This window comes from Brassica napus, chromosome C7, assembly GCF_020379485.1.
Source record: "Brassica napus cultivar Da-Ae chromosome C7, Da-Ae, whole genome shotgun sequence".
Lineage (NCBI taxonomy): Eukaryota > Viridiplantae > Streptophyta > Magnoliopsida > Brassicales > Brassicaceae > Brassica > Brassica napus.
In genome coordinates this window covers 43,675,977-43,698,389 of record NC_063450.1, presented here as the reverse complement: position 1 = coordinate 43,698,389, position 22,413 = coordinate 43,675,977, and the positions used below count along the sequence as shown (strand labels likewise).

The 22,413-nt window shown below is 35.4% G+C and overlaps 4 protein-coding genes across 5 annotated transcripts; 2 read left to right on the top strand and 2 right to left on the bottom strand.

The window, feature by feature from the left end:
* Positions 1–1,103: 1,103 nt before the first annotated feature.
* BNACNNG28890D lies at positions 1,104–2,401 on the bottom strand. 2 transcript variants are annotated; one of them, XM_013820405.3, is made up of 2 exons: positions 1,848–2,401; positions 1,104–1,767 (listed from the first exon to the last, which is right to left on the bottom strand). In XM_013820405.3, exons 1-2 carry the CDS (start codon positions 2,162–2,164, stop codon positions 1,380–1,382), a joined length of 705 nt encoding a protein of 234 aa, XP_013675859.1. In that variant the 5' UTR covers positions 2,165–2,401; the 3' UTR covers positions 1,104–1,379. The 2 variants fall into 2 exon arrangements, with proteins under 2 accessions (XP_013675859.1, XP_013675924.1); XM_013820470.3 differs by having other exon boundaries at positions 1,104–1,764; positions 1,848–2,393.
* A 7,289-nt stretch (positions 2,402–9,690) lies between these two features.
* On the top strand, positions 9,691–11,021 carry LOC111211316. Its single transcript, XM_048761961.1, has 2 exons — positions 9,691–10,455; positions 10,527–11,021. The coding sequence occupies exons 1-2, from the start codon at positions 10,267–10,269 to the stop codon at positions 10,707–10,709; spliced, it is 372 nt and encodes a 123-aa protein (XP_048617918.1). The 5' UTR covers positions 9,691–10,266; the 3' UTR covers positions 10,710–11,021.
* Positions 11,022–11,136: 115 nt separating this feature from the next.
* LOC106355293 (glutathione S-transferase T3-like) lies at positions 11,137–11,913 on the top strand. Its single transcript, XM_013795271.1, has one exon. The coding sequence runs from the start codon at positions 11,137–11,139 to the stop codon at positions 11,911–11,913; it is 777 nt and encodes a 258-aa protein (XP_013650725.1).
* Positions 11,914–16,622: 4,709 nt separating this feature from the next.
* LOC106407323 (cytochrome P450 714A1) lies at positions 16,623–19,895 on the bottom strand. Its single transcript, XM_013848164.3, has 4 exons — positions 19,389–19,895; positions 17,819–18,299; positions 17,336–17,726; positions 16,623–17,272 (listed from the first exon to the last, which is right to left on the bottom strand). Exons 1-4 carry the CDS (start codon positions 19,690–19,692, stop codon positions 16,847–16,849), a joined length of 1,602 nt encoding a protein of 533 aa, XP_013703618.2. The 5' UTR covers positions 19,693–19,895; the 3' UTR covers positions 16,623–16,846.
* Between the last annotated feature and the right edge of the window lie 2,518 nt (positions 19,896–22,413).

The following is a 22,413-nucleotide window of genomic DNA, read 5'->3' as shown; positions in this document are numbered from 1 at the left end:
ATATAATTTTATAAGCATAGTAATTTATTTTATAAATATAAATCATAGGACAACTCAAAGCATATTAAAAATGAAAATAGAATATTAACCAACTGTTACAATTTAGTTATTTTGTAAAATTTATATATATATGCATGAGACTTCAGAATATTATCTTTTCGTTATATTAATTTATGTAATTTGGAATTAGACACTTTAGTTTATTTTATTTTATTTTATTCTAAGCACAATATATCTTAAGTTATACATAATCTTCATAAAATATATTCACATATCTAAGACAACAACCACCTAAATGCAAATAAGAAATTAACCAAAATTTTAGTATATGGAATAAAAATATTACAGTTGAATTTATAGATGCAATCTAATTTACTCAAATGATAACTAAATCGACTGAAAAACAACAAAATCGATTATATATAACATATATAAAATTATATGTATAATTAAAGTAACATAATATTATTAATATAAATGATGCATATAAATTATAAATTAATTTAAAATTAAAAGTACATAACAATCAATTATTATAATATATTTATTTTAAAAATATTTATACCAGTGCATGAGACAGAAAAATCACCTAGTAAGCAATTAAAGAATCAAACACATGAGACGGAAAAATCACCTAGTAAGCAAGCGATTAAAGAATCAAACACTAACGTGGTTGATTACTTTTCTCCCGTCGACATAATACTATATAATTAATTCCCCGAATTAAATAAAGAAACATTAATTCGCGCGACGAAAAAAAAAGTTAGATAGAACCCATGTTCGAAACTACGCTAGGCGTGAGTCGGGCGGCTGGTCCAAACCTAGCGAGTTAACAAAAAATCGGGGAGTAATCGGACATTAATCGGTGCCTAGTTTTAAATGATTAATCAATTTATATAAATAAAACGGATATTGTCTTGTAGTCTGGTGGAAAGTTAGCTGCTTTAAAAGCATTGTTTCACGTCTTCGAATCCCTAGAAGCGTGTTTTTTAATCATTTTTTTTTAATAATGGCAAAACTGAAATTAAACCTTATTCTTTCTTTTACTGTCGCTCGGAGTTTCTGCAACTTTCACCATAGCCATTAATTTAAATCCATCACCATTCACTCAAATCTTGCATTTTTCTTATTATTTTTTCATCAAACTCGTAGATCTAGCATGTACAGATCTAGCATGTACAATTCGATTTAAGCATTTAAAATCTGAAAAATCGAACTTTTTTGGTGAACCCGATTTCTTAACCGATTTTCATGAAATCGCCGCGGCTGACCTCCGCCGAACGCTTCGACGCTGCGTAATCGCTCTCCGCGCCCGCGTTTTCGAACATGCATAGAACAAAGAAAAATAACTATCAACAAAGAAAATATAACGATTTGCATTATTGACCTTCATCATCATCATCGTCATCATCTTCTTCCTGTAGATCTGAGAGTGCAAAACAACTCCTAGACTTCAATGCTCTGTTCTTGAACGAAGGTTTCCTAGCAAAACTAACTCCTCTCGCTCCTCCTCGCTCTTCATCACTAGATTTGAGATCTTCATCATTGTCTTCATCCTCATCGTGGTCTTCGTTGACCGGGAAAAGAGGCATAGATTTAGGGTTTTGCCACGAGTAAAAAGATCTTCTTGCTAATTTGTTGCAGATCTGTAACCTTCTTCGTTTATTCAATGGATTCTCTTGCTTTGGTACTTCTTTAACACTCCCGATCTCTGCTAAATTCCCAAACGATTTCGATTTACCTTTGTAGTGATTCGACAAACCTCTTCTGGAATTAAAAAAAAACCCTAATTAGTTATTATCCAGTCTTGTTCAGCAAGTTAAGTAAAAGAACACAAATGAACTTACTTGCTGATAAGAGAATCTTCGAGAGAGCTCATTGAAGACAACCCTCGAAGCCCTAGCTCTTCGTCGTTTTCTTCTTCGCTCTCTTCGTCTTCCTCTCTGTCTCCCGGACTTCCGATCGATGATGAACTTTCCGACGAGTAATCAGCCGTCCTTCCCGACCAGATACCGCTTCCGAGACGACTCAAACCGGCTTCATCCTCGTTCACCGTGTCACCGGAAGAGAAGGAGGAGGAGGACGCCTTCTCCGTCGCCGGCGGATCGTTACCGTATTCCGAGACCTCGATTGAGAACGAAGGTCCTCCTGACATCATCTCCATCACCGTATCTTCCAGATCACAAAGATACAAATCAAGAATCTCTTACCGATTTGGTCGGAAAGTTACGGTTCTTAAAATCTTCACTTCCGTTTTTTTTTTCTAATCACAGACTAGGAGAATAGTAGAAATCGCCATGGCAGAAGGAAAGAGAGAGAAAGGATAAGGTTTTTATCTATTTTTACAAATTTATTTGAAGGAAGACGATAAAGGACGATAACTGGATAAAATAGTTATACTATTGGAAGATTAAATATATATATATATATATAAATTTATATATGCGTATGCGTGATTTCGGACACAAAGTACGGTAAACAAATGTATCTCCTGTCCTTTCCGCTTAAGATCTCTGTATTTTTGGTATTTTAAAACACTTGAAAAAAATAATTCAGAAGAAAATTTGGGAAATAACTCGAACGGAAACTCTTGTTCATAATGAGGATGGTTCTCCAATGCAGTTTTGAAAATATGAAGCACCATTGGGTTGTATGTACTCGGGTGAATTGGAAACCAACGAATTCTTCAATCCGGTGCCTATTTTCTCCAACTCTACTGGAGACATTCCAAGAGATGATGCACGCCAAGGAAAGCAGATCATGCCAGACAATGATGGAGTGGCAATGCAGACGCTGTATGACAATCCAGCTCCATGTTCTGGTTACCAACAAGCGCGCAAGAAAAAGGCTGAAGACGGCCTGATGGAAGAAGGTTTGCTCAAATATCCGTTGGTTGAGCAAGGTGAATCAAGCGGCAATGACAGTAACAAAGACCATGTGCGAGGCGCGGTGGGCCCTAATCCACCAGCTCCACCATGAATACAACTGTTTGGAACTGTCAGGGCTTGGGTGTAGACCCTACAGTTCGACGCCTTAAGGAAATACAAAGGAAGTATTTCCCGGACATACTATGCCTGTTGGAAACGAAGCAAAAGGATGACTATGTGCATGATTTGATATGTGATCTAGGTTATGATCGATGTGTAATTGTCCCTCCACAGGGTATGAGTGGTGGAATAGCTGTATTATGGAAGAAGTATGTATATGTTTCTGTTCTGTTTCAGTCTCCCAACCTTGTAGATTGTTTTATTGAAATGACTGATGTTTTCTACTATCTATCTTTCATTTATGGATTCCCGGATCAATCTATGAGGCATCTACTATGGGAACGGTTGGAGAGAATGACCACTACTCGGGAAGAGCCTTGGTTGATTATGGGCGACTTTAATGAAATCAGAAGTAATGATGAGAAATCTGGAGGTCCTGCATGTTCGGAAAGATCTTTTGTTGATTTCAGAAGAATGATATATAGCGTCATGTGATTTTCATGATCTAAAAGCGGTAGGAAACAAGTTTTCTTGGTATGGAAAATGACATAACTATGACATACGATGTTGTTTGGATCAGAGTATGGCTAATTCAAGTTGGTTGGCCCAGTTCCCGTCTGCACAGACAGAATTTCTTGCCTTTGAGGCATCTGATCATCGCCCTTTAGTTACTACTATATCCAAAACAACCAATCGGCCGGAGAAGTTATTTCGATATGATAAACGAATGTTTAGAGAGGAAAGCTTTCAAGATTCTGTGAAGTTAGCTTGGACAGAACAGAGCCCGAATACTACGCTGCAAGATAGAATCAAAGCATGCAGAGGTACTGTTTCTCGTTGGAAGAAGGGTCATACGTTTAATGCAACCATACGGATTTCTCATCTAAAAGAGGAACTAGATTTTGCGATGTCTTATGGAAGTCGTTCGACTAATGAGATTCGCCAAATTAGGATGGAGCTAAGTCAAGCCTACAAAGATGAGGAGAAGTTTTGGCAACTCAAAAGTAGAAATCAGTGGCTAGAGGCAGGAGATAGAAATACTCAGTTCTTTTATGCATGTGCAAAAACAAGAGTGGCACGTAATAGAATAATGGCTGTTGAGGATTTGAATGGAATGGTTCAACGAGGGGATGAAGCTATTGGAAGAGCTGCGGAAGACTACTTTAAGGATATGTTTACTACGACAAGAGATGAAGATTTTGAGTATGGAGGTATCTTTAACAATTTTCCTGCAAGAGTCACAGAGGAAATGAATCAGGACCTTATTAAGCCAGTTACGGAGGATGAAGTTCGTAAAGTTGTGTTTAGTATCGGTCCAAATAAGGCCTCAGGACCAGATGGCTTCACCGGTGCTTTTTATCGTCAGTTTTGGCCAACTATAAAGGATCATGTCATATATGAAGTCCAGAAGTTCTTTGATCATGGTATTCTTGATCCTCAGATTAACAAGACCAATATCTGTGTAATACCAAAAATAGAAGTCCCTAGATCAATGGGTGATTTCCGCCCTATCTCACTATGCAACGTAAGTTACAAGATCATCAGTAAGATCCTTGTTGGACGATTGAAGCAAAATCTGCCAAATATCATCACTGAAAATCAAGTGACATTTATACCAGGCAGAAACATAATTGACAATGTAATCATTGCTCATGAGATGTTGCATTCCCTTAAGAGTAGGAAACGATGGTCAAAATCTTACATGGCAGTAAAGACAGATATTTCAAAGGCTTATGATCGCCTAGAATGGAAGTTCTTAGAAGATACAATGGTCTGTATGGGTTTTGATGCTAAGTGGATTGAGTGGATCATGAAGTGTGTCAGTACAGTGAGCTTCTCGGCCTTGATTAATGGATCTCCATGTGGAAACATAATACCGCAAAGGGGAATACGCCAAGGTGATCCGCTATCGCCCTACTTGTTTATTATCTGTAGTGAATACTTAGCCATCTACTACTAAGGGCTAGTGCAGAAACAAGATTGAAAGGAATGAAGATAAGTAATCATTGTCCCACAATAAATCATTTACTATTTGCGGATGATGCTCTCTTTTTTGTCATGCCCACCCAAGATCATGTAAGACGATTCAGAAGATATTGGAAACGTATGAAAAGGTGTCTGGACAAGCGGTCAATCTTAACAAGTCAGCCATCACCTTTGGATCTCGAGTTCAAGATACTACGAAGACAAGGCTTCGTTCTATATTACAAATTCATAATGATGGAGGTTGTGGCAAATATTTGGGTCTACCGAAAGTAGTTGGGCGAAAGAAGAAAGAGATTTTTGATTTTATTCTGGAAAAGATCAAAAACAGAACCAGAGGGTGGTCAAATAAATATTTATCAGAAGCTGGGAAAGAAATTCTACTCAAAACCATTGCCTCAACCATTCCAGTCTACCCGATGAATGTGTTTAAGCTTCCTAAAGGAGTATGTGAAGAAATAGAGAAACTGATTGCTGAATATTGGTGGAGCAAAGGAACTGGAAGACGTTCTATGCATTGGTTGAGCTGGAAGAGAATGAGCATACCGAAAAAAGAAGGTGGATTAGGATTTCGTGACATAGAAAATTTCAATTTGGCATTACTTGCTAAACAAGTATGGAGAATAGCCCAATCACCGTCAAGTCTGGTTGCGAGGGTACTGCAAGGAAGATACCATCAAGGCACAAACATCCTAAATGCCACGAATGGTAATAAACCATCGTTTATCTGGAGGTCTCTAATGGAAGGGAAGGAATTGCTTACGACGGGTTTACGAGTTCAGATTGGTAATGGTGAAGAGACCCTAATATGGCGAGATGCATGGCTACCTACTCATCCCCCACGAGCACCAAGACAGAGGAACCACATTGATATTAATGATCATACCGTCAATACTCTCTTCTTACCAGGTACACGGCAATGGAATATTGAATTACTAGCGCAACTTATGGTTCCGGAAGATGTGGATTTGGTAAAACATATAGTAGTAAGCAGTTTTGGAGGACAAGATTTATTAGGATGGAACTATACTGATGATGGTATGTATACGGTTAAGTCAGGATACTGGTTGAGTATGCATAGTAATGTTTATCAAGTTAATCCACTTAGGGGATCAGTAGAGCTGAAAGCGGCACTTTGGAAAATGAATGCTGCTACTAAACTTAAACACTTTCTATGGCGAGTGTTATTGGAGGCCATGCCAGTGTGTTCAATATTAAAGAGACGTCGAGTTTGTCAAGATGGTGTGTGTAAAAGATGTTGTGTGGTTGAAGAAGACATGAAACATTTGTTCTTCTCAGGTCCTTACGCTAAGTCAATTTGGAGAGGAGCTGGATTATCTGATCACACATTTATTGACCCTAATATCAGTTTTGAGCTTAAGATTAAAGCCATTATTTCTTCTGTAAATAATAAAGCTCTTAACCCGATTGATCGTCAACGGCCAATTGACATGTTAAGACGCCTACTTCCATCATAATTGATCTTCACATAACCATGTATTGGCTTATGCCATTGTGAGTATCGTCTTACCATTCCAGTTGGACTTACTCCACAGTTCTCTTTATTTTTATACAATACCAACGTCCATTCTTGTGCTTCCTGTTTAGCATGTTTGAGGTCCATTTGCCAACTAGATTGCTGCCGCCCATAGACTAATTGATTTCTACTCTTCCAGATCCTCCAAAGAATCCATATTGCAATTTTGGGTTGATCATTATTTTTCAAGTCTTTTATTGTTATAGGGTTAGAGTTCTAATGATGAACTGTGTATGCACTGTTCTCCACTCATGAATGACTAAACTGTGTTAGTAATGTGATTGATATAGTTCGTATTGTTACTTGTTGTGTCACTGAGACTTATTGTTTGTTTGTCTTTTTAATTTCTTACTTGTACTGTTGAGATTACATAAATTATATTAAGGATGTTGAGAGTACCTTTTGTTTCTGGATATTTTTTTCTCCAGTTTAGTTGTGTAAGTTGTGTGTATTGAGTACTAATTTTTTTTTATCCTTATTATGTTGGTTATATGTTTTTTATTTTATTTTTAAACTTGTTGATTTTACCGGAACTTTAAAACAAATACATGAAGACTTGTAGAAATAACTATAAAATGAGTGATAATTAGTATTTGGGTCTTAAAACGAATATATATATTTCTCATAAGAAGACAATAGCATTGGCCTGTTGACATTGAGCATGTAAGCTATTTTCATAAGACAAGAGGAGTGAGCAGGTGGAGATGTTGTTGTCGCTTTTGTATATGTTGAGATTGTCTCCTGTATCTGTTGGTGTGGTTGTGTTTATTTCTATTTTATTTGATGGGTAATATGTAAACAAAAATTATTGTTAGTTGTATTTATCAAAGTTTGTAACCTACTCTGTTTTTTTGTTTAGGTAATTTCACTGATCTTGGTTGTCGTCTTCGTAAGCATCTGCGAAAGTAAGTTTGTAAATTGTTAAATAGCTGGCCTTGTAGTTTGTATTTGTTTAGCTGGCTCAATGTATGTGTCGTTGAGTTTTAGTTGAGTCGATTGGTTTGTTATATTTGTTTTGAAGTTTATTTGTAAGATTAGACAAAAAGAGAGTTGATCATTAATGATTCTGTCTTTTTTTGGGATTCTAGTTTTTGGTGTTTTGATTGTTTGGGTTATTGTGGTTTCTTTTAAGCTGTAAAATAAAGATTTGTGTAAAATTAGATTGATAAGTAAGAGAGATAAATAGACGACCACAAATCTTGGGTATGAAATATTTTTGATTATTGATGTTAGCACAATATAGACAGTAATATAAAGGGAATTATGTGTTGATTGTTTCTTACGTATCAATGAGGAGACAGATAACGACTCGAGTTATTTCTTTGGTGAGGGCAGAGCCCTGGACAGAACGGATTTGCCCAACCACATCTGAGAGTTTAAATATCAGTTATGATATCGAAACTTAATATAAACCCAGTTGCAATATGATAATATACATGAGAGTTCTAGGTTTGTGTTCGCAATCACTTGGAGATTGTCGAACAATCTAATCTCGACAAGAGATTGATCTCAGGAGCACCCATGATGACTTCATCAATAATGGTTAGTGAGATGAAACCAATGAGGAATGGATGATCAGTTATCTTGTACATGCTTAGCACCTAGCAACCTCAAAACGATCGACTTTCACAATGAAACCTGCTTTCAAAGATGACATGTAATGATTAGCACGTCCGACGGGAGTAAACCCATGAATCATGAAATTTGCAAATAATATTATTCAACAAAGAATCAGGAAATCAATTAAAACAATTATGTTAAATAAGTGTGATAGATCAGAGATTAACTTACATTTTCATCAAGGAAGAGAACCGTGATTCCCACAAAGTCTCTATCTTTCTTGAAGTTCAGGGAATCCCAGAATTGGAGGAAGCCAGAGGCTATGCTATGACAACTACGACCAAGACGGAGAGACTCGAAGGTTGAGTGACGGACGCCGAGACGCCGGTTTAACGAACTGGAGAGGCAAAGAGAAACATTTTCTAGAAGATGGTTAAAGCTAAGAGGAATCAATGAGTTTTGTGGAGATGCAGATTGGGTTCATCAAAGAAGAAAATCATATATATATGGTTTACAGAGTGGCTACAAATCATGAACAAATATGATCACGCGATTTAAGATGTGGACATGAAGAGTTCACCGGTGAAAAAATAGATTACGAACAGACACACGGCGCAACTATGTAACTCAGATTTGTTTGAGACAATGATGAAAAGAACTCAAACCCATGTTAAACAACAACATTTTACAATATGAGAAAACTATAATTGTTGCAAACTTGAGCTTTTTTTCATATAACGTGATGCATTCCATTTAAAAATGAAACTCATAACACACTTGTAGGCCCGACCCTCAGAGGAAGCCGAATAAGTAAGGGCTTCCGACCTTCATAAATATATATTAGGTTTGGCCATCAATGTATAAAATATCATTTAGCTTAGTGGTATAAATGTTGGTGTTTATATCTCAATAACCCGGGTTCGAGCCATGGACTTGACATTTTTTCACACTTTTTAAAAGTGAGGCCCACAAAACGCTAACGTGGCCCGCTGAGGAGTGAGCAAAAACTCAACTATTATAAGATAGATTTTTTAGAAAAAAAGTTTATTTCAGAAAGAAGTATTTTTATGGTTTCTACGAAAAAAATTGTAAACTTTAAGAAAATTAATTGATTTTATTGAAAAACTATTGATTAAAAATTATTGAAAATTGAAAATTACAGAAAACGATACATTTATTATGGTAGATTTTTTAATATGTGTGAAAATACTAAATGATTTATCTTTGTGGAACGGATGAATTAGTTTTCAGTTTTAACGTCTTTTCTTCTTCTTTTCTGGTTTAAAAATGTCATTTCTTTGTTGCAGTTTATATATATATATATATATACAAGTAAATAGATCAGTAGAAATGATAATTAACAAGTAATAACATATAATCTTAAAAAGTCATAGGTCAAAGTCAAAGCAGGGGTCCGATGGTATGAGGTTGAGGTCTAGAGAAACAACATAATTGTATAATCTAATCTATCTCTTTCTTAATTTTTAATACCATTTGCTCTTCTTGGTGGCAGAGAATCACCCTCAGATACACACCGCACCTATGAATCTCTCTCTTATTATCGATTTTTTTTTGGGTCAAAGCTCTTAGAGCACATGCAACGCGGGATGTAACCTATTCCTTAGCGCTAATACTTAGGCAATTTAGGAGAAAATAATATTATTAAATTAACTTACGCTAAGAAAAAATCCTTAAATAAAGATTTTTTGGCTTTGATCCTAAATGAGCTGGCAACATCTGATTGGTGGGGTGAAGCGTTGCGTTTCGTATGGGGGAAGGGAAAGTTTCATTTACGCGGCTCGAGCTAAAAAAAAAAACTTCTCCTTCTCTAAAGGTGACGACAAAGGTGATTTGGCGATCTGCTTCGTTTTAGGTAAATCCGGCCAAATCCGACCGTTTAAACTCACTATTCTTTCTTATGGAGTAGATGCATGTAGATTTCTCCTGTTTTTATGGATTCGATTCATGGGTTTGAATAGGTTTCGGGTTTCATTATCGATTGGGGATTAAATTCGAATTAGGGTTTCTGTCGGGGTTTGCCAATCTCTTCTTTTCGATATAGTTCTTGGTTATTTCGGAGGATTTAAGGGTCCGTGATTGAGCTGTCATTCGATGTTGGGTTTTATAAATCGATTTAGGGTTTTATAATTTGGGGCTTTTGATGATTCGCTTATATTTTTTTGTTCTTGTAGGTTCTAAATGGAGGACGAACTGCGAGACATGAAAGCACACAAAGCGTACTACAACTTGCTTCATTTCGTTTCAGATGCCCAACAGGGAATTCCGAAGCTGTGCCCCTGTGGATCTATCACAAAGGAGTTCGTCAACGAAGATGATACATATGATTACCTCCCGGGGAAAAGATACTTCATCTGCACAGACTACCAGGTTCGAAATGTTCTGTCTCTTTATACTCCAAATTGTTTTGCTGTTTGCTTACGAATTTTATGTTTTGGCAGAACGACGGGCTGCATTTTAGGCAGCCATGGGTAATGGGTGTGCAACAAGAGATTGAGAGGCTCAAACTAAAGTTTCTCGAGCAGGAGAAGCTCCTGCGCGAGTGCGAGGCGCTTAAGGTTAGTTTCTTACTTAACGTTGAAACTAATTTTTACAATCTTTCTAACATATTGTTTTGTCTCTGAGGTCTCTTCAGGTTCAGGTTAAGATGCTTCTTGAGCGTGTGTGTGAACTTGAGAGAGTCCGCTGAGGTTAGTGTTTTGAACACTTTAAATCAACAGTTTAAATATTTAGTAGGATCATGTGTGTGTAACTTTGTAGTTTGAAAACAAACTAGGATAGTGGGGTGTGTCTCCTTGTAGTTTGAAACCAAACTAGGATTTTCACTGGTTAACGTTGTAGTTTGAAAATAAGGTTAACTTCGTAGTTTAAATTCCCACCAAACGATCATTAAATTATGCATTAACTGCTTCTTTTTAGACTAAAACATTCATTTAAAGGTCGTGAGCTGTTCTGATAGGACAGATTTCCACTACACTTCAATGCTGTTAATGGAGAATCCCTTATTTAATCCTCTGTGTTTCTACTAGAGAAACACAGACTTCTTCGTAAATGGCAAATAACAATGGTTATGTTAACCTATTAGCGAACCAATGGTCAATTGACCTTGGCTCATCACAACCTCTTTTTTTTTCCGGTCAAAGTAGTGATGAGTCAAGTGTCAAAGAGAGGAGAAAGTGGTCACCGAAAGAGGATGTAATCCTCATAGGTTCGTGGCTCAACACCAGCAAAGACCCAATAGTGAGTAATGAACAAAAAGCTGGAGCCTTCTGGAAGAGAATTGTAGAGTATTACAACGCTAGTCCTCTTCTGGCTGGGACTATCCCTCGAGAACTTGGGCAATGCAAGCAAAGATGGGCTAGGATCAATGATTTGGTCTGTAAATTTGCTGGATGTTACGACATGGCACTGAGGGAGCAGGGGAGAGGGCAAAATGACAACGATGTGATGAAGTCAGCCTTGGATATCTTCCACAGCGACCAGAACCAGAAGTTCAACTTGGAACACGCGTGGAGAGAGCTTAGGCATGATGTGAAGTGGTGCTACACCTATCTTGAGAAGGAAAAGCGCAAACCAGTGGATCCTGTTGATGGCGAAGGGGCAGTGCCAGAGCCAGAGGAGAGACCAGTTGGGGTTAAGGCTGCGAAGGCTGCTAAAAAGAGGAAGAAAACTGGAAAAGAAGAAGAATTGGCAAAGCTTGAGAATTTGTTGGAGATCAAAAAACAAATCTCAAAGCAAAGTTTGCTAGAGTGTTTGCTTGCGAAGTCCGAGCCTCTCTCTGAGATGGATTCAGCTCTCAAAATGAAACTTCTATCTGAGTTGTTGTAGGGTTTGTTATCTCTAACCTTAGTTTCACATGTTTGCATTAGACTAGTTTCAAGTGTAGTTGTCATTTCACTTTTACATACGTAATTATCCTCTGCTTACACACGTGATTTTCCTCTGTCTCAGGTGAAGTACAAGACCATGTGCTTGTTGAAGACTAAAGCTGGTATCTTTCTGTTTGTATTTTCAGTCACGGGTGGTTTGTCTCTTTCTCCTGTTATTTAGAAATCAACCAAGTCACGGGCTATTTGTATCTTTATGTTTGTATTTTGATGTGGACCAAGTCGTGTACCATGTTGCCTTTATAAGTCTCTTTGTAGACTCGGATGTTTAAGTGAACCAAGTGTGCTTCTTCTTCCTTGTATTGTCTCAAAAACGTATGTAAAATGATGTTTTAGTGTTTTCTGTTTCCTATGCTCTTCTTTGCCTTCTATTACATATTTACAAACCAAAATAATAAACAAGGCTCGATACACAGCAACCATTACAATCAATCGATACACAAAAGGCTCCACTCATCCCACTGCAACCTGTAAGCCTTCAAACAATTTAGGTTCATATAATATTTACGTGCTTTGCATTTTGTATGCTGACTTTTCTACATCTATGTCGCCTCAAAATTTTGACAACATGATAAACTACAACATTATTGAGCCTCAATATAAAATTTCATGTAGAATTGTATTCATAAATTTAAAGTGTTCCTAGTAATTGAGCTAATGATTTAGAAAAACACATTCTATAATTTTAGAGAACGGTTTTAGATTTAAAAAATATACTAAAACACAATTTTGTAAGATTGAAATGTTTTCTTCATTAATCTAAATAATTTTTGAAGGAAGGATAGGCAAATATGGCAGATGAAGTCGACCGAAGACTCGATGCGGCTGTCAATGAGGCTTTTGATGAATATTTTGAAGACACATACAACATCATCGTGGAGAATCGAACAGATAAAAAGAAGAAACGTGCATATGTCGAACAAAACCGCGAAGCGGGCCACAACCGTCTATGGAATGACTATTTTAGTGAAAATCCTTCATTTTCGAAAAATTTATTCAGACGTCGTTTTCGCATGAACAAGCAAGTATTCATGCGTATTATCGACACCCTCTCAGCAAATGTTCCATTCTTTCAGCAAAGAAGAGATGCAGTCGGACGGTTGGGTCTATCTACACTACAAAAGTGTACGGCGGCTATTCGTATGCTTGCTTATGGCTGTGTGGCTGACGCCGTCGACGAGTATCTCCGACTCGGTGAAAGCATCGCACTTTCATGTTTAACCCATTTCACAGATGCCGTCATTCTATTATTTGGAGAAGAATATCTACGGAGACCCATCCTGAGGATCTTCAACGTTTACTCGATATTGGAGAGATCCGCGGCTTTCCGGGGATGATTGGAAGCATCGACTGTATGCATTGGGAGTGGAAAAATTGCCCAACCGCTTGGAAAGGACAATACACACGTGGATCAGGAAAGCCGACACTTGTTTTAGAGGCTGTAGTGTCACAAGATCTTTGGATATGGCACGCTTATTTCGGTTCTCCAGGTACCTTAAACGATATTAACGTCCTTGATCGATCACCTGTATTTGATGACATTTATCAAGGTCGAGCTCCAAGGGTAACGTACATGGTCAACGGACACCAGTATGATTTGGCGTACTACCTCACGGACGGTATATATCCAAAATGGTCAACATTTATCCAATCTATCACACTCCCTCAAGGTCCTAAAGCAGAGTTATTTGCTAAAGTTCAAGAAGCTACCCGAAAAGATGTGGAGCGTGCTTTTGGTGTATTGCAAGCTCGATTTGCGATAGTGAAAAACTCGGCGCTGTCATTGGACAAGGAAAAAATAGGGAAGATTATGAGAGCATGTATCATACTGCATAATATGATTGTCGAAAATGAACGAGGTGGATACACTCTGTACGATACATCTGAATTTGAAGAAGGAGACTCGAGCAGAAGTTCACATGTTGAGCATATTAACAACATGCCTACCCATTTCGGTAATATGCTTGGTCTACGGAATCATGTTCGAGATAGGCATACACAGGAAGCATTGAAAAATGATTTAATCGAAAATATTTGGAACAAGTTTGGTGATGATGAAGATGCATAATTATTGTATGTTTGCTTTTAATCATTGAATAAAAAATATTTAAAATTAAAATTTTTTAAAAATTTAATAATTTTAAATTCCTAAAGATTTCATTTTGAGTAACACCATTTGACACACATTTTAGACTCAAATCCTTAACTATTCAAAAAGCAACAAAAATACTATTATAATGCTAAGGACTCCAAATCCAATGGTGGGTATGATACATGCTCTCATAGGAAAGATTATGAGAACATGTATCATACTGCATAATATTGGAGTCGCTCTTATTATCAATTTTATTTTCAATATTTTTGCATAGCTTTTAATCTTGAAATCAAATGTTATTTTCCCTTTTCATTTATTAACGCGAGAAAAAAAGGCAAGGTGGGTTGGTGTGGTTGGCTAAACTTTATAGAAAGCTTAATTATCATGCTTCCACCCACAATCTAGAAAAATACAAAACAAATCAATTAAACACGAGTTTGTTGGGATTTTCCATTTATGTAAGTTTGATCTAATAATTATATGAAGGAAAAATGATTGCTGACTACATGAAGTATTGATTATCACATGGCTAACCATGCAAACTAAACAAATGTATACTTAGCTACACGAAGTATTTATTATGCATGGCAACATCCCTCAACTTTATGATGTTATGTAGTTAGCATCACGAGTTTAATTCCATATCAAAAAAATGATGTGTATGTTAGAGACCGTTTAAATCTCTCGTTACAACAACGAAAATGTAACGTACCTGATGGTAATTTACCTAATTAGATTTTGACCAGTGTTTTAAAATCGTAAAAATATTTTTAACAAAATCTAATTTACAAAATCAAAACAGAGTTTTTCATAAACAGAAATTCCATTCATTTAAACTAAGTAAACCTTTCATATTAGATTCTTATTATTTGATTATTTTTATTCTTAAAAGTATATAATTAATAATTATATACGCAAGATTATGTTTGGTATAAGTTGACATCAAATAAGTTTTAAACAAATAAAATTTTTGAGTTAGTAAATTGATAGCAAATAAGTTTTATAATTAAAAAAAATTCAAAGAATTATATATCCCACAATTAATCAAACAAATTACAATTTTTTTAGTAAAACTTCATAACAAAACAGATTAAAATAATTTAAAAAAAAAATAAAACAGAGTAATAAAAATAAAAATAATAGAATTATATAGTTTTAAAAGACACTAAAATAAAAATGTTAAGACATTACTTATTAAAAGTTCATAACAAAACAGATTAATATAAATAAAAGAAATACAATTATATAGTTTTAAAGCTACAAATAAAAATGTTAAAACACTATACTTATCATGTTAAAACATATTGATTTTGTAAATTAGATTTTGTTAAAAATATTCTTCACTTTTAAAATGTGGGTCAAAATCTAATTTTAGTTAAATTATAGTCGGATGGGTCATATTTTAATTGTGGAAACAAGATATTTAAACGATCTCTAACATCCACATAGGTTTTTGGATAAATGAAATTAAACTCGTGATGTTAACTACATAACATCATAAAGTTGAGGGATGTTGTCATGCATAACATATACTTCGTGTGGCTAGGTATATATTAATTTAGTTTGCATGGTTAGCCATGTGGTGACCAATACTTCATGTAGCTAGCAATCACTTTTCCTTATATGAAACAAGTTCTTTTCAAGAAGGATCTAAACATTTGCAGACCATTTGATTGAAAGTTCAATTCTATGTGATGACCAGATTAAACTATAGATCAAAACTAAACCAACAATGTCGTTTTCACTTGTAGCATACTACGATTGTCTTTTTCTTCCTTTTCCAACAAGCAGACTATGATTATCAAACCCAATAAACCAATACTAATATATTGAAGTTAGAATAAAAATAAATTAAAAAAGAAAATAAAAGTGAAATTGCATTCCATATACACAATTTTTCCCATAATTAACTCAATACCCTAAATTCCACACCATAGTATCTTTGTTGATAGATAAACAACTTGTCATATCACGTGTATTTACCTAATTTATAATTTTTTTGAGGTTTTTTAGCTAATTGACTCGAAATAAAATAACTAACACATTTGTGTATCGACCCATATAAGTGAGCAAAGTTCCGAAGCTTACAAAAGTTGTGGCCTTGTGGGCCTTGTGGTTTCGTGGGTTGTTGGATTATGTGTACTAATCAAAAATGATATCACTGAATCCATCCCAGATCACACTAGTCTAACTATATATTCTAGAAATTTTTTATAAAGTAGAATCGTTACTGTTCGGGATGTATTGTATGACAGTGCAAAAGAGTTTGGATTTGATCTTTATCCGCTGGTTTTGGACTCTGAAGGGTTTGTATAACTAGTGGGCTTTGGATTTGATCTTGTGTAATCTGTTTCTAATGTGAAATATAATTTTTCAGTGTTAAAAAGAAAAGAGAGTGCAAAAGAGTTGGACGTGCGAATGGTAGGATAACAATCGAGAGTTCTTTATTTTGTTTATGATTTACAACATCCTTGAACTTTGATCCACTCAGCTAACATTGTTACCAAAGTGTGGCCTAGGAATTTAAGCAATAAATAGATTTATGAAGAGAAAAATGCATCACCGTCAAACAATATTTTTCCAATAAATACAAGTTACTTCCACTATAAAAGCGAAAACGATGAGTATTGGTAAACCCTACTTAGTACAAGTTTTTTTTTCGATATATATTTGTAAATCATTATTTACAATATCACATATGAAAGAAAATACTGTTACTATTAAGGGAGTAAAAACTAAAGCCACAAGCTAGTACCATATATATATCATAAGATCTTATTTAATTTGGAATAACCCTAATGACAACACCATGTTGAGGCTCAACAAGCATTCTGAACACTGGAGAGTGTTGGTATGTGGGAGACAGAGTAAAACTAAACCTTGACACAATAAGAGACACAAGAACCTTGAGCTCCATCATACCAAAGTTTTTTCCTAAACACAGCCTTGTACCTAAGCCAAACGGAACGAAGGACTGAGGGTATTTACAAGCTTTAGAGACTCCTTCACTGAATCTCTCTGGCCTAAATTCATTTGCATCAGCTCCCCATATCTCGGGATCTCTGTGCAACGTAGGGATCAATATCCAGATGCATACTCCCTTTGGCACCACGAGGTTTCCAAGTTTTGTGTCCTCAAGTGCTTCTCTTGACACAAATGCTGCTGGTGGATATAACCTCAACGTTTCTTGAATAACCATTGTCACCTATATAAGAGATGTTAGGTTCTGAAAATGGTCTATATTTTGAGGACGAGAGACTTGACTTACCGTCTTGAGGCTGGAAATAGAATCTATGTCGGGGATACCATTCTTACAGAAACTCAGGACTTCATCACGAATCCGAGTTTGCCAAGAAGGGTTTAGCGCGAGGAGCATAATACACCAAGAGACAGCAACCGCACTGGTCTCATGGCCAGCAAAATAGATGCTCTTACAATTGTCCACCACAAAACTTTTGTAAGATGATGCCTTGTCAACCAAGCTACCATCACAACTACTCATTGCTCCTTCTAGTATCAATTGCATTAGATCCTTCTTGTGATCTCCCACACATTCTTTCTCTCTCTCCTTAACGGTTTCCCATATCAAAGACTCGATATGCTTCTCTAGCTCCTCAATATTTCCATTCCCATGCTTCTTAGTCCCGAACACAATATCACTTGCAACCATATACCCACATAATAATCACTCAACAATACTATATTTGCTTAATGTATATAAACAACTAAATGGTTTTATAAATCCACATACGTGAAGCCATTGAGGCTGAAGAGGATGTTATTGTGAGTGATGGCCTTTTGAAGACATCTAAGCTTAGAGAAAATCTCTTTGCTTTTGGAGAAAGAGCTCCCAAAGCAAGCTCTAGAGATGACATCAGCAGAGACAGCTCTTAGGTCTTCGTCCACTCTTATGTCACAAAATGTTTCACCTTCTCTACTTTTAACCATCTCTTCCCATTTGCTAAGCATTGGCATCGCCGATTCAACCACCAAACCAACCATTCCCTTGACTTTGTCGAGGAAGAACTCAGGGGCGATGATACGGCGTTGATGAGCCCAATGAGGCCCATTAGATGTGATGACGCCACAGCCGAGAATGGATTTAAGGCGTTTGGTGACGTAGGAGACTTTGCCAAGGTTAAGAGTGTTGGCTAGGTTAAGCTCTTTCACCACCTCAGGGTGGTTTGCGTACAAGTGTTGCTTCATCCCCGTCGAGTATGTGTACACCGTCCCTTCATTATAATTATTTTCTATAAATTATATTTGTAAAAGGAATATACAATAAATGTAAAGAAAAATTAGTTATATATTCCAAAAGACAAGAAATTATATATCGGATTCGGCGACGATCCAAGATTGGTTCTTCTTTAATCAACTGAAATGATGATAAATTACAATTACGGTTCCACGCGTGTTGGCGAAGTGACAACTTTTTCTATTTAACAAATTTAAAATAATTTAAAAGATATCTCTAGTCTATTACTCTCTCTTTTCAAAATAGATGAAGTTTTAGAATTGTGCACGGCTATTAAAAAACTTATTTTTTATTTTGAAAATGTGAGTAAAATATAAATTAAAAATTATTTAACCAATCACAAAACACACTACAAAATATCATTGGTTACACAGTTTTTTGATAAAGTTAAAAAGTGTATTAATATGTGAAAACATCATCTATTTTAAAACATCAAAAACTTCCTAAAACATTATATGTTTAGAAAGAGTACCAGAAAAAGGAATAAAAATGAATCATTGGGTAGGAAATCATATAATATAAGCTGCTAGCTTTTGATCAAGTTGACCCGATCACAAAAATCTTATTGGCTTTCTATAAACTAACTAATGAATAAGACATCTTTTCTCAAATTTTAAATTCTGCGGCATTAGTTGTCAGTCCATGCATATGTTACACACACTGACACAAACACACACACACACACACACATATATATATATATAAGCTCTCAATCAATATGCATATATGTATGCAAAAAAATGGACGCATGTATGTAAATCAACGATAGTTACATATTATATGTGTGTACGTAATTATATATAACCAAGTAGATTTAAATCTCCGATTCTCGATCAATATGTACAAGATGTAGTCTACAATCAAACAGATTGAAAGAAGAAGAAAACTTGACCACCGCACCGCATATAGATTCTATGAAGATATTTATTAGTTTGTTTCTGTTTGCTTCATCCGTCCAGAATAAAAAGTTTTATGTAATCCAAAAGGACTAATCCGCCTCGAATTAGAACTATAGACTATATTATGAGACTATAGATCCCTTTGAACAAAAAAAATGTAAGCATACCGTATTGTTTTTGCCAATGATCGAGATAGGGGAAGAGAGAAGAAGTGTAGTCATGTGCGATGATATTATCACCAGAGTAGTGTTTATTGATCATTGTTTGTGATTCAATTCTTTGCATCTCCGGCACGTTTCCGCGAAATAGCGACGGCGGAGGACCCTTCACACCTTGCATCGTCAGCCTCCTCCGCATCCTCCATTGCTCCGTCATGGCTTTGCCGTATATACGAAACCCTAAACCTAGCACTCCTATAACTATTATCCACCAAATGGTCTTGGCCGTTTCCATCATCATCAGACTCTCCATTTTTTTTTTTGTAATTTGCAGTAGCTTCTAAACTCACAACTTCTATTTTCTTGCTAGTCTTTTCACCAGCGAAGTTTTAAACAACTATAATGATATACATATATAGATGAGGAGTACTTTACTTTTGATGAAATAATTGTAATATTCACAAATGTATGATGTAGCCCTTGTGTCTATCCATATAGCCTATGCAATTATTTTAGCCCTCGGTCCTTACACTAACTTACATACACATGTATGGGATGAAGTAGAGAGTTGTACTTTGGTTTTTGAGGAATAATTAGTGGTCCATTCTGCATATGCGGTACTGTTATTTTCTTTTAACTTATGCGGTACTGTTGCATATAACTCTTAAACTGTTACGTATGTAATTTAAACATGAACAATATGGAATCTCGTGCACTCTATATTCCCATCTCTTGGTCCCTGTTACTGTGTGTCTGTTGTAATTAATGCGGAGTACAATTGTCGTTTCTCAAAATAAGAAGAAGAAGAATGTAGGTCGGGAAAATGATCGAATTATAGGTTTAGATATCACTACAAAAATGCCAGAAATATATAGAAAGATTGTATTTTGGTTTAAGTTAGATTAACTCATAACTGTTATGAAATAACTTATAATTTATAGTATCGAGAAATTTAAATAAGAGTAGAATTTAATACCCGTAGGAAGCAAATAACACTAGTATAAGGGAGAGAGTTTATTATAAGAAGGAAGAAGAAAATGTAATGATTCTTTGATTATAAACTCTTGTTCTTGTTTTTGGTGTACAAAAGAGTGAGATGAGTGATGGTATTTATAGTGAACAACAATACATAAAATAACAAAGATGGTGCTTAATTTGGTAAATGAGTGGGTGATCATAGTGCTTGATGAGTAGATGATCATAGTGCTTGAGTTGGTAAAGGAGTGGATGATCATAGTGCTTGAGTTTGGTAAAGAGGTGGATGATCATTTCAATGCTTATCTTATAACACTCCCCCTTGATCATCCATCTTGTATTACGTGGTGCCTCGTTAAAAACTTAGTCATGGAAAACCCAATGGAAAAAACCGTACTAAAAGTAAAAAGAGTACAACTACGTAAGCTCCCCCTCGAATGAGTAGTCATAGAACCTTTAGAACAATGATAGATTTTCATCTCTCAAATTGTAACATTCTCTTTGGGTGTCTATCTTTTGTATGTTCTTTGTTGCCTCGTTAAAACCTTGTCATGGAAAAACCCAATGGGATAAAAAAAAAACCATGATAAGGAAAAAGAGTACAACCACACTTACTATCATATTTCTTTCCCTGGAAACAATATCTTCAGGATATGCATTCCAATCAACTCTCTTCAGAGAATTAAGCTTAAGAGAATAAACTCTATTCATTTCTATTATGATATCTAGGGCCTTTAGACTTCTTGTCCATAATTCTCTTTTGACTTAGACAATAGTTTATTGGTCTATTTGGATTTCAAACCAAATTTCTTACATATAATCGTATAGAAATTCGTCTCGTACATACGAATTATTCATTTGTAACTATAGAAGTTACTATTATGATTTTCTTTCTTTTCATATGAAATTACATCTTTCAGTAATGAAAAAGATTAATAATTTTCTTAAATAACACTCTTACGTATGGTATTTCAGGACCAAACATATACGAGCGTCTTAAATAAAATACTTTAAGGATCTTTATGATAACATCTCAGTTTTAGATCTCCAGTTTAGAATACATAAAAACAATATAGTATTGTCAAGAGTTTTCTTTCAAAATATAATTTTTCTATAACTCTTCAGGAGTTTTGATTATATTCAAATCATGATTCTATTGATTTATAATCTCTTGATAAATACAAATGGATACATTTGTTAACCTTATAATATTTCATATATCCCATAAAATAGTTTGTTTCAATTCGATCGAATATGCAGAGTTCCCGGGAACATGATTTTGATATCATCAATCCTTCATGGATTATACTTTCAGGGATTAACATTTTTCAAGTGGATTGTTTTATTCAAGTTCTTCCTTTATTACCAGACTATAAGGAACTTGAAACTAGTTGCATCTACCATATGAAATTATGTCTCTTCACAATCAATTTCATATTGATCCTTCTTTGTGTGCAACGGTTCATTTACATCTCACTTGTTTTACACCTTTTAGTGTATGGACTACTGGTCCAAATACTTCTCTATTTCACAAGAAGTTTATATCTTTGTCTATTGCATCTTTCTGATTTGGCCAATCATTTCTTTGTGTACACTTTTCAATAGACTTTCTTTCATGATCCTCTTTCTCATTTATTATATCAACTGCTACTTTGCATGTATAATATCATCGACGTCAATTTTCTTATCGGTTCCATTTTGTTTCATACATGACATAACTTATTGAGATCTCTTCATTTGTCTCAGGTACCTGAATTTTCGTCAGTCATGTTTAATTTCTCTTCTGGAGATCATACAAAACTATATTGCCTCGTTTTGACCATTATCAATATATGCTCCTTTTCATTTACGAGGATTTATCTTGGGAACCAATCTGTCTACCACGCTGCAGGCGTGACTAGCAGTTTGATATTGTTCTTGTAGAACATTTATTCTTATTGGAGCATTTACAGCTGGTATATGTGACTTGATCACTATATTTATATGGGTCGTGTCTGGCAACTGCTTTAGTAAGTTTTGAAATGAATTATCTTTTGGACTTCTATTTCACATTGTGTTT